The sequence below is a fragment of the Pongo abelii genome, chromosome 13, assembly GCF_028885655.2.
Source record: "Pongo abelii isolate AG06213 chromosome 13, NHGRI_mPonAbe1-v2.0_pri, whole genome shotgun sequence".
Lineage (NCBI taxonomy): Eukaryota > Metazoa > Chordata > Mammalia > Primates > Hominidae > Pongo > Pongo abelii.
The window spans coordinates 2,926,355-2,939,346 of record NC_071998.2 but is presented as its reverse complement, the minus strand read 5'-3'; the positions used below and the strand labels follow the sequence as shown (position 1 = coordinate 2,939,346).

Sequence of the window (12,992 nt, the reverse complement as noted above, 5' to 3'; positions counted from 1 at the left end):
ACACAGCGACACGCTGATCTTTACCAAAAATTGAAAAATTCGCTGGGCTTGGTGGCTCATACCTCAGGTCCAATCTGCTTGGAAGGCTGAGGTAGGAGGATCGCTTAAGCCCAGGAGGTCAAGGCTTCAGTGGGTGTGATCATACCACTGCATTCCAGCCTGGGTGACACAGCAAGACCCTATCTCAAAAAAATTATATTTATGTAGCACTTTCTACAAGGAATATAGTATCATGTTTGTATTTAAATGACATCAGGACCAGCATGGTGGCTTACACCTGTAATCTCAGCTCCTCAGACGGTGGAAGGTAGGAGGATCGCTTGAGGCCAGGAGTTGGAAGACCAGACTGGGCAGCATAATGAAACCCCCATTTCTACAAAAATAATAATAGTTATCAAAAGCTAGGGATGCTGGCACACACCTGCAGACCTAGCTACTGTGGAGGCTGAGTGGAAGGATCATTTTGAGCCCAGGAGTTTGACTGTATTGTGTACTGTGAGCTGTGATCAAGCCACTCCACTCCAGACAACATGGCAAGACCCAGTCTCTAAACAAAATGAAGGGACATCAGAGCATTGTTTATAGAGATTTATAAATGATCCCAAAATGTCTTCAGGGAGATAAATCATCTAAATATAGCTATATCGACACTTCCTAAATTCCAAATTTGGGTGGGAAAAATAAATGAGATAGAAGCAAGACTCAGGAAGACAAAACAAAAACTTTCATTAGGCAGTATCAAGAATGTTCATTAATGCAATTTCTAATTTATGATACGATCATCTAAAGAGGAAATCCCGGCAACTAGATGCCAAAGGAAAGGGAAAAGAAATGAAAACAACGACCATACTTTCTACACTTCCAACCTCTTCTCTACCACCTCTCAGCAAGACCTCCCACAGCCAATCACTGCTTTCTCTTGCGGACTTACCCTCTACTCTGTGAACACATAAGCCAGAGAAACCTGAGAAGTCCCTGAGTCCCTTCCAGGGACTCTGCAAGGTCAAAAGTCTTTTCATAAAAATACACAGGTTTTGTTTACCTTTTCCACTTTCATTCTCTCACAAGTATAATTGGAGTTCCCCAGAGGCTACCTGACATGGGATGTCACAAGAAATTAAACATAGAAGCAGAAAGGAGAATCAAGTTTTCTTCTTTTAAACCAGACATTAAAGACATAACTAAAAATATAAAACAATGTCACTGTTCTCACCAACTTTACGGCTTAAAAATGATAATTTTAAATAAAAATGTGATTTATGTAAACATATAAGTATATTATTTTATTTTTTGTAATTTCTCAGTTTTAATGTTTACTATGATAAATATAGATAGATATAATCCAAATAAATGAAAGCTCTTTGGGTCCTCGATAACGTTCAAAAATGTAAAGTGTTCCTGAAACCAAAAAGTTTGAGGATTGATGCTCTAAAGCTCATAACCTTTGATGTAGCTTCCACCCAGGTCATTTCTTAAATACTTGATCAGTCATTTCCCATGTCCCTCACCCTATCCTTGTTGCAAAATTCCATTTTCCTACTCCAGCCCTCCCTCTCATGAGAAAGTTTCTCAGGTTGTAGACATGATTTACTAAATCTTTCTTAACGGCTTTATCATGATAACATGACATATACAAATTGTATAAATTTAAGGTAACTTAATGTTTTGATATTTCTATACTTTTTGAAATAATCATCACAATCAAGCAATTAGCATATTAACTCTACATATTTACCATTGTGTGTGTGTTGACAGTAATTAATTTATGATCTAATCCTTTAGCAGAACACAAGAATATGATACAGTGTTTTTCCATCTTGTACATTATATCTCCAGAAATTATTATAACTTGAACATTGCACAATTTAATTAACATCACCCCATTTCCCCTTCCTGAGCCTCTGGCAACCACTGTCCTATTCTCTGTTTTTATGAATTTGACTGTTGTGGATTCCACATGTAAGTGAGATCATGAAGTGTTTGTCTCTGTGTCTTGGATTTTTGCTTGGCGCAATATCTTCCAGCTCCATCCATGTTTTCACAAACAGACGGATTTCCTTCTTTTTTAAGGTTGTATAATATTTCATTTGATATATACACGTCACATTTTCTTTACCCATTCATCTGTTCCTCTGCCAAAGGACATTTAGGTTATTTTCATATTTTGGTCATTGTGTGTCATGCTGCAATGAACAGGGGATGACAGACACCTCTCTAAGACTCTTATGTCAGTTTCACTGGACATATATCCAGAAGTGAAATTGTTGGATTATGAGGTAGTTCTTTTTTTTTTATTTTTGAAACTGGGTCTCACTCTGTCATCCAGGGTAAAGTCCAGGAGCAAGATCATAGCTCAGTGCAGCCTTGAACTCCTGGGCTCAAGCGATCCTCCTACCTCAGCCTCCTGAGTAGCTGGGACTACAGGTGTACAACACCATGTCTGGCTAATTTTAATTTTTTTCAGAAATGAGGTCTTGCTATGTTACCCAGGCTGGTCCGGAGCTCCTGGCCTCCTGCCTTGGCTTCCCCTAATCCTGGGATTACAGGTGTGAGCCAATACACCAGACCAGTGCTATTTTCAATTTTCTTTGGAGGAACTTCAATACTGTTTTCTGTGTTTTACTAATTTGCATTCCCATCAATAGTGTATAATGGTTTCCTTTTCTCCACATTCTTACCAACACTTATCTTTTCTCTTTTTGATAATAGCCATTTTAACAGGTGTGACATGATATCTCATTGTGGTTTTGATTTGCATTACTCTGAAGTTTAGAGATGTTGACCACATTTTAATATACCTGTTAGCCATTTGAATTTCTTCTTTTGAGATGTATTTATTTAGGTTCTTTGCCTTAAAATAAAATTAGGTTATTTATAATTGTGGAATTGCTGTGTATGTGTGCTTCTTATTTTTTGAACTCCTTATAAGAGATATGGTTTACAAATATTTTCCCCATTTCATAGGTTGTCTTATCATTTCATTAGTTGTTTTCTTTGCTGTGCAGAAGCTTTTTAGTTCGATGTAATTCATTTATCTATTTTGCCTTTGTTGCCTGTGCTTTTGGCATCATATCTAAACAAATTATTGCCAAGACCAATGTCAAGAATGTTTTCTCCTGTCTTCTTCCAGGAGTTTGATGGTTTCAGTTATTACATTTAAATGTTTAATCCATTTTGAGTTAATTTTTACATTAAGGCTTGAGCTAGGGATCCGATTTCATTCTTTTACATGTAGACATCCAGCTTTCCTAACACCATTTGGTCAAGAGCATCTCCTCTCCCTATAGTGTCTCCTCATCACCTTCCAGCGTGATCAATTGCTGCAAATGTGTGGGTTATGCCTAGGTTCTCTATTTTGTTTCAATGGTTTATGTGTCTGTTTTTATGCCCGTACCACAGTGTTTTTCTTTCTACAGCTTTGTAATTTAATTTGAATTCAGGAAGTGTGATACCTGTAGCTTTGTTCTTGCTCAAAATTGCTTCAGCCACTCAGGGATTTTTGTGATTCTATATGAATTTTAGGATTATTTTTTTCTATTTCTGTGAGAGATACCGTTGGGATTTTGATATGGATTACATTAAATGTGTAGATTGCTTTGAGTAATATGGACACTTTAATAATACGGTACTAACTCTTTCAATCCATGGGTTGTCTTTCAATCTACTTTGGTTTAAATTTCTGTCATCAATCTTTTGTAATTTGTAGTGTTTAAGTCTTTCACTTCTTTGGTTAGTTCCAAAGTAGTTTATTTGATACTGTTTCTTAAATTTCCCTTTCAGACAATTCATTGTTAGTGTTTAGAAATAGCAATGATTTTTGTATGTCAGTTGTGTATCCTACAACTTTAGTAATTTTATTGTATAGTCAGTCCTTCCTATCCATGGGTTCTGCAACCATGAACTCAATCAACCATGAACCTAACTTGTACATATTTTCCATCTGTGGTGGTTTGAATCCACAGATGTGGACCCATGTATGCATAGGGCCAACTGTACAGGATTTTATGTGAGGAAGTTGATCATCACAGATTTTATTATCCGAGGGGGTCCTGAAAAAAATCCCCAGCAGATATGAAAGACTGACTGTATTATTTCTAACCATTTTCTGTGGAGTCTTTAGAGTTTTCAATGAATAATAATCATGTCTTCTGTTAACAGAGGTAACTACATCTTTCCTTTCAATTTTGATGCTTTTTATTTCTCTTGCCTGATTGCTCTGGCTAGGACTTCCAGTACTATATTGAAAAGGAGTGATGAGAATAGACATCCTTGTCTTGTTCCAGATATTAAAGAAAAAGCTTTCAGTTTTTCCCCATTGATTATAATATTAGATATAAGTTTTCCATATACAGCCTTTATAGTGTGGAGGTAAGTTTCTTGCATACTTATTTTGTTGAGAGTTTTATCATGAATGTATATTGAATTTTGTCAAATGTGTTTTCTGGATCTATTGGAATGTTATTTTTGCCTTTCATTCTGTTAATGTGATATATCACATTATTAATTTTTACACATTGAACCATCCTTGTATCCCATAGATAAATTCTAATTGGTCATGGTGTATGACCTTTTCAATGTGCTTTTGAATTCAGATTGCTAGTTAGTACTTTATTGAGAATTTTTGCATGTATATTCATTAAGGATACTGGTCTGTAATTATTTTTTCTTGTGTTGTCTTCGTCTAGCTTTTAAGTCATGGTAACATCGGCCTCATGAAATGAGTTTGGGAGTATTCTCCTTCTATTTTTTCTAAAGAGTTTAAGAAGTTTTGGTGTTAGTTCTTTGAATGTTTGGTAGAAGTTGCCCATGAAAGCATCTGCACCTGGGATTTTCTTGGTTGGGAAATTTTTGATTACTGGTTAAATCTCTTTGCTTGCTTTTGGTCTGTTCTATTTCTTTTTTATTCCACCTTGGTAGAGTGCATCTTTCAAAGAATTTATCCATTTCTTCTAGGTTATCGAATTTATTGGCATATAATTGCTTAATTGTTCTTTATAATCATTTGTATTCCCGTACATTTGTTATAATGTCTCCATTTTCATTTCTGAATCTTTATTATTTACTTCATTATGCTAACTTTGGGTTTAGTTAGTTTTTCTTTTTCTAATTGTTTATTTGTAAAGTTAGGTTGTTCGAGTGAGATCTTTCTTATTTTTTAATGTAGGTATTTATCACTGTAACATTTCCCTCTTAGCACTTCTTTTGCTGCACCCTGTAAGATTTGTTGAGTTGTATGTTCATTTTTGTTTGTCTCAAGATATTTTAAAAATTCCCTTTTGATTTATTCTTTTACCCAATGGTTGTTCAAGAGTGTGTTGTTTAGTTTCTGCATTTTTGTAAATGTTTCTGTTTTCTTTGTTATTGACTTCTAATTTTATTCCATTGTGGTCTGAGAAGATACTTGGCATTATATCAAACTTCTTAAATTTGTACGATGCCTTGTGACCTAAGATTTGATCTATCTCAGAGAATATTCTGTGTGCACTTGAGAAGAATGTATGTTCTGCTGCTGTTGGATGGAAAGTTCTGTATATGTCAGTGTTTAATCTACTGTGTTGTTCAAGTCAGCTGTTACCTCTTTTTTTATTCCTGCCTTGATGTTCTATCCATTATTGAATTTGGGGTACTGAAGTTGGCTACTATTACTTTAGTGTTACTGATTTCTCCCCTTAGCTTTGTTGATATTAACTTGATATATTTAGGTGTTCTAATGTTGGGTGGATACATATTTACAATCTTCCCATTGAAGTGAACTTTTATTATTGTATAATGACCTTCTTAGTCTCTAGGCACAGTTTTTGATTTCAAGTCTATTTTTTCTAATCTAAGTATAGATACCCTTGCTCTTTTTTGGTTACCATTTGCGTGGAGAATCTTTTCCCATCCCTTCACTTTGAGTCTTTATGAATCTTTGTATCTAAAGTGACTCCCTTATAAATATGTACTGATGAGTATCTTTTACGCATTGTGTCACGCTATGTCTTTTAATTAGATAGTTTAATACTTTCACATTTAAAGTCATTGTTGATAGGTAAGGAGTAACTTGCATTTTGTTAATTGTTTTTCATATGTTTTGCAGTTCTTTTTTTTTCCTCTCTTACTGTCTTCTTACTTTAGTTATTTCTTGTAGTGTTTTGGTTTCATTTATTTTTCTTCACATTTTGTGTATCTCCAATAAGTTTTTAATTTGTGGTTGCAAATTTACATCTTCTATAAATAGCTGTCTTAATGTTATCAACTTTTTTAGAATCATTTTCTTTCTCTTCCCTCTTCAGACATATTTGCAAATACACTGTTTCTCAAGACACAAGTAAATAGGGCTCTGGTTAGAAATTTATCAATACGAAAAAAAATCCTCTGAGTCTGTTGATAAGTTAGAAAATAATGATAGACTGCGGTAGAATGTCATGTATTTCTAGCTGTGTTATCTATGTTACTCTGCAATATATTTTCTGTGTGTATTAGTCAATGTTATATATTTATAAGGTAAATCCATAAAGCATACATTCTAGAATGCCCTAACTTAGGTTCTTAAGAGATATGCTCCTTATAGCCTTCTTGGCACTCTTGAAGTGTTAAATATTTCCATTGAAGAAGGTTGCATATGGCTTCTGAGATGAAGTCTAGACAGGTTAGGATTATTTTTTGATCCTTTTGCCCACACAGCACCCACTGTCCCCTCCTTTTGTTATTTGCCATTATCTGATACCCTAGATGAAGCCACCTTCTGTGCTTCAGTTTTGGCGTGGGGGCTGATTTCACCCCCAGTTTCAGGAATAAGCACAGGACAGCTAATAACAAGTATGTTGTTCACTCAAGGAAGAAACCCAGCTAAGGGAGAAAGGAGGGCTGAAATCCAGCCTGCATGCTCTTCTCCAAGCCTCATGACTCGATACAGGGCTGCATCTAACTGGAGAAAGGGGAGCCATTTTCTAATACTTGCAAAGGCACTGTGTGGACAGTGGAAACCCTGTATGAGCTCGTGACACAGACCTGGCCAATGAATATACTTCTAATCCTGGCACAGATGAAACGAGATGGACATGAAATCCAAGCCTCACACCCGAAGTCAGTCTCTAGTCTCTTATTGAAAATATTAGAAGTGTTTCTCTTTTTGCTTTATTCTGGGGCTGTAGAACTAAGGAAATGTAAGCAGGAGGAGTGATGATGGCCACATTGCAGCACAAAGAGAAAACTTGTCTGAGAATAAAATCAATGGGGAAGAAAAAAGCAAGGAAGCTGAGAGGAGCCAAGACCTGAATCCCTACGTTCAGCCATTCTGAAGCCACACCTTGGATTTTTCCATTATACGAGTCCGCAAATTAATATTTTTTTGGCTTAGACCAGTTTGAGTTTGAATTCTATTATTTATAACCAAAGGAGTCCTACCATATTATCTTAGCTGGATTTTCATAAACACGGTATATGTTGATCAACAAACTTCCTAAATGTTTCAAGTTCACTCCAAAGAGTGAGGGGAAAGAAGGAAGGGAGGAAGAAAATGGTTACTTATCATCCACAATAGTCAAGGAAGCTGCAGAAGCATCAAGCAAAAGCAGCAGAAGTTAGCTTTGTACTCCCACAAACCCTGCTCTGAAGTACTCGGCCTAGTGGCCCACAACAGAAGCTGCATTTCTAAAATCTTTAAGACAGAAAAGGAATCACCACTTACCCTGGGAATCCTAACAGGAGAGCAGGCCACATGGGAATATGTCCCATTGGTTTGAGGTCGATAAGTCCATTTTCAAAGCTTTAGTAATTCCAGAAACAAGAACATATTTATTTTACTTTGATCACACAATGCCTAGTTACATTAAAAGTAAGGAGACATTCAATAAATACCTTTTATGGAAATAAAAACAGCCAATTTAGGAGAAAATTAACTATCGATGCATTATTTTCAAAGGTAAAGAAAAAAGAAATTATTCTGAACACACAAAACTATTTTATCAAATATCATGGTAAATTATCATTATATACTACGTCACTTAATACATTTCCAGAGATGATTGGAAAGAGTTTCCGCAATAGATTTTGTTTCACCCCAGGAAGAAGTTTCACAAAAAGTTAGTTACTTATCTCCATTGTTACTAGTACCAAACTAATCCTATCATTCTGAGTCAAATTAAAAATAACGTCCACACTTTTCTCCAGTGATATCACAGGATATGCCTAAGTGGAGTGTGTTTTAATGTGAGGGGATAATTGGTTTATATTTTTCACTGAAAATAACAAATTCTAGACAAGCAAAATAGGAATTCAATGAAAAGATATGGAATAGTTCACAAAATAATTGAAGATGCTGGAGAAGCAAGGTAAGAACTGAGGGAAACTCAGCACAGCCAAGTTCATTCGACGGAAGCAGATCTTGAGATGCCACCACTAGGATGTTGCCATTTGACACTTGTCACCGTGTAGCTGGGCTCTGCAGAATCTAGGCACTTGCTGCCACATTCTTGGACCTGCATCTCTGCTCAATTTCTCAGAATCATCTCTGATTCTTTCAGGTATTTTGCATCATTTCATCGGGTTCCAAGTTCTAATAAAGAGACATCAGTTGGCTGGGTCTAGATATGTGCCCACACGTGAGTGGCCAAGAAACTGGAAAAAGGATCATGCACTCCCTTTCAGCTTTTGTAATGGAAGGTGGGGCCTGTCCTCATATTTCTCTTGGGGTTCAAAACCTAGGAAGGGTGTTTTGTTGAAATGAAACCCAAAACTATAGCTATCCATTTATAGCACCTTATTTGTACAGGAAGAAACCATGACACAAAATGTACAAAAGTGCATGGGAGGTCTAAACATATGAGGGGGTTTCTGAGGAGAGAAAGATCATACTTGATTGGTGCTGTGGTTTCACTGTGCCTCCTCCAAGATTTAGCGTTGACAATGTGATAGTGTTGAGGTGGAGCCTACAGGAAGTGATTAGGCCATCAGAACTCCTACCTCAGGAATGGGTTTAGGAGCCCTCATGAAACGGCTCCATGGAGGGAGTTCATCCCTCTTGCCCTCCCGCCTTCCACCATGTGAGGACACAGTGTTCCTTGTCTCTGGAAGATGCAGCATCAAGACACCATCTTGAACAGAGAGAACAGCCTTACCAGACATCAGACCTGCCAACGCCTGGATCTTGGACTTCCTAGTCTCCAGAACTGTGACAGATAAATGTCTGGTTTTAATAAATTGCCTAGACTGTGTTATTTTGCTGTAAGAGCATAAATTGACTAAGACAATTGGGGATTAGAAAAAGTTTTTTGAAGTGGCATTTGAGAAGGGCTTGATAGATAAGATCTCTACAAATAGAAATAGAGAGATGGTTTCAAATCACCCAGGTGAAAAGAATAACATAGCCATGTTCAGTCTGAATGCAAAATGGAGATGGTAAAAAGTAGATAGGATTCCACCACCAGTGGGAGGACAGAATTGCAATGTGGCAGCAATCTGTAAATATAATATTTATCACTCATTCACATTTATTTAGAGTCTAATGTGTTCTAGGCTCTGAAATTAAGCAAAGAAAATCTAGATATACGTAAGTCCAAGACTTTGCTTTTGTGACAGTCAAAATAATGACCCCATAAAGATGTTCTAGTGCCTGGAAACTGTGACCATGTTACTTTACATGGGGCAAAAGGGACTTTGTGATGTGATTAACCGTTGAGTTAGGGGGATTATCCTTGATTATCTTGGGGGCCGATCTAATTGCATGTGTCTATAAAATCAGAGAATCTTTCCTAAGTACAGTCGGAAGGTGATATGACTACAGAACAATGGTCACAGACATCCCACATTACTAGCTTTGAAGATGGAGGGATCGTCCCATGATCCAGGGAATAGGGACAGCATCTAAAAGTTGGAAAAGGAAATGGATTCTCTATAGAGCCTCCAGAAAGCAATACAGCCCTGACAACACCTTGACTTAAGCCCAGTAAGACCAGGGTCAGAGGTTTGCCCTACAGAACTATAGGGTCGTAAGTCTTTGATTTAAGCCACAAAGTTGTGGTAATTTGTTATGGCAGCAATAGAAAATTAATTTTAAGGATTTTATTACTTGGAATATAGGCAGACCAGAAAATCCCAATTATAATATAATTTGATTAAAACCTATGGAGATTTGGGCTAGGTGTTTTAGAAAAGAATTGAGTATTAACAAGACTAACAGAAGAAATGTTCTAAAATTTACGCCCTAAGTACATCACATTTTTCTAATGATCACGTGGATAGAGCAACTTAGAATCCATGGTTTTAACAAACCAAAAGGCTTATATACATATATATATAAATATTATATATAGAGAGATATATAGTATATAATATATGGAATAGCCCAATGGGCATGGGCAGCCCTGGGTCAAAGGGCGGCACTGTACTAGCAGCCCACACCCCACCTCACCCGCCTACCCTGAGCTGACTTCTCTGCTAAATGCTAAATAAACCTGTCAACCTGCCTGGTTTAACTTGGAAGAGCCAGGATGCAACAAGCCTGAGGGCAGTGACTGGGGTAAGAGAGAGCACAGATGGAGCTCTTCCTCCTTCTGCCACTGCCCATCATCTGAAAACCACCAACTGAAGCTTGCTTAGATTCTCAGCCTACATCTTGTTCCGAACAAAACTCATGCAATACTTTAACCCCCACTAAAATCTCTGGAATAAAATATTCTACGGATCTGCTTTTTGAGCTGCAACATATCTTACTAAATTCTAAGAAACGTATGTAAGAGAAAACAACCAGATAATACAAGATTTTCAATGTGATCATCATTGCTACATTTAACTAGAAATTATCCAGTAAATGTTGTGTGAACTGCTTTGTGACTATGGTGATTTATTTAGTCTTTCTGATCCTTGGTTTGATTATCTCAAATATATGAGTATCACCAATTTTATAAAGTTGCTCTAAAAATTAAATGAAAGAAAAATAATCCTCCGTCTCCATATATTGAACACTTACAAAATTATAGACATTGTGTCCAGGTTTTTACGTACTTACCTGATAGAAGTCTCCTAACAACCCTCTCTTTTCAATTACAAGCACTTTGCCATGATTTTTACACATGTACGTCATGGAAGCCCCGTAACAATCATATATTTTGTAGATCAGCAAACTGAGGCTCAGACGAGTTAAAAACACATTCACCATCAAATCATAATGAGGGATGGAACTGGGATTCAAATCTGGTTCTCTCTGATGCCAAAAATGGTGCAATTTAAAGAGGACCAAGTTACACCCAGAACATGGAGGGATCAAAACATGTGGATTCGCTTTTCTGCCCACTCATGTGGGAATTTCAATAAATTTCACTGCCTCAGAGCAATCCTAAACTCCCTCCCAAGTTGCCTTGCAATGGCCCCCTTATTCGTGGGGATGATTAGGAATCTGAATTTTTGGACCACAAGCATCTATAAAGAGTTGTGTTGATCAAGAAATAAAATTTTCTAGGCCATAGGTTACTATGAATTGTCTAGCTTCTCTGAAAAAAATAGAGGGGCTATTCCATGTAAAAAAAATCACAGGATCCACTGAATCTGTGCTGAAAGACTTAGAACTATACTGCAGGAGCATCTTACTGACAGCTGCACCTAAAGACCAGCCGAAACACACAAAGCAAGAGCACCTCCAATGACAAGGTGTGGTGGCTCTTGCCTGTCATCCCAGCAGTGTGGGAGGCTAAGGTAGGTGAATCACTTGAGGCCAGGGGTTTGAGACCAGCTTGGGCAACACAGTGAGACCTTGTCCCTTCAAAAAAATCATTTTTTATTATTAGAATCAAGAAAAGTACCTCTAACCTCTTGCCGTTGCTTTAGGGTAGAGAGCTCTGGTCTAGAACTCAAGATATGAAATTGTGAGTCCCAGTGTAGCTACTTAAGTTTAAATACAAGAGCTGTCAGACATTTCCTCTACAGCAAACGAAATCTGTAGCATCCATTTTGTACTTTGAAAACAGTTTTTGGCCAGCTTCTAGGAAGAAGAGGGTCCAGAACAGGGCATATGGGTAGTGAGGGGAAAAGAAACCGGCTGGATGCAACAGGGAAAGACGAAGGGATGGAGAAGCCAGGCAGAGCCAGTCCTCATGACTGGGGCCTGGGCCTGGGAAAGGAACTAGGTGAAGAAAGGAGCCCCAAGCTGTGGATGTCTCTGGGGGAAGCTTGGTTCAGCAACGGCCAGAGGAGCTCCTAAGGCCAAGCGGTATCTGTCGCCTCCCTACCTTTGGGCGTCTTCTGGTTGCCAATGTGCTGCAGGTCCTGGCTCCAGAATCAAACTGGGCTCAAATTGTGCGAGCTCCAACGCAATGGAGCCTGGCGCTACTCCCATCTCCACCTCGTGGATCTCAGAGCTGCAGGATGGCTCTGCCCACCGCACCCTAAGCTGGCCCCGCTTGGGGCTGGCATTGGAGGACAGCATGTTCTGGTCGTCTCTGCTCCTCTCTGCTGGTGCCTGTGTCTTTGCTGGCCACCCACTCATAGATGTCAGAGCCACAGGACGGCCCTGCAGAACCCCTGCGCTGGCCCTGCCGGGGGCTGGCTGTGGTGCATATGCAAGCAGTCATAGCGGTCTCCATTGGGAACCTCTCCTCTTCTCGAGGCAGCCTGGGCCTTCGCTTGCCCCCACGTCCGCAGAGCTGAGTACCTGCCACCTCTCCCCAGGAAAGGCAACCAAATGCCACCAACTTAAGGCACACACTGAAGGCTACCAACTGAAAGCTGGTTGCCCTGCCAACCAGATCATCTCCTGCATAGAAAGAACCAATCAGGCCTTGAGTTCTCTCCACTCGCTGGCCTTCCATTTGTGACGTGGGAGTCCAGGCACTGGCTCACAAAGCCGCGCCCCCTAGCGACCCCGCCTCACCTTTCATTTATTGGTAGCTGGTAGCAACTTTCAGTTTCCTCACTGTGAATTATGAATATGAATTATGATGAAATTACTGTATCCTAATGTACCTCATGCACTATCTGACAGCCAAAGTCCCCTCTTCCCCCATGGCCTCTGAGTT

The 12,992-nt window shown here is 38.6% G+C and overlaps 1 protein-coding gene across 1 annotated transcript; it reads right to left on the bottom strand.

The window, feature by feature from the left end:
• Nucleotides 1-1,042: 1,042 nt before the first annotated feature.
• Nucleotides 1,043-12,525, bottom strand: LOC134759746 (uncharacterized). Its single transcript, XM_063714110.1, has 3 exons — nucleotides 12,207-12,525; nucleotides 7,673-7,750; nucleotides 1,043-1,181 (listed from the first exon to the last, which is right to left on the bottom strand). The coding sequence occupies exons 1-3, from the start codon at nucleotides 12,461-12,463 to the stop codon at nucleotides 1,118-1,120; spliced, it is 399 nt and encodes a 132-aa protein (XP_063570180.1). The 5' UTR covers nucleotides 12,464-12,525; the 3' UTR covers nucleotides 1,043-1,117.
• Nucleotides 12,526-12,992: the final 467 nt, after the last annotated feature.

Excerpts from the sequence above, each read along its gene's own strand:
- LOC134759746 (XM_063714110.1), bottom strand. The coding sequence starts at position 12,463 with ATGAGTGGGTGGCCAGCAAAGACACAGGCACCAGCAGAGAGGAGCAGA. Across the intron at positions 7,751-12,206 it reads CAACCAGAAGACGCCCAAAG|CTTTGAAAATGGACTTATCG; the intron begins GTAGGGAGGCGA and ends GAATTACTAAAG. Across the intron at positions 1,182-7,672 it reads CTCCTGTTAGGATTCCCAGG|TTATGTCTTTAATGTCTGGT; the intron begins GTAAGTGGTGAT and ends TTATATTTTTAG.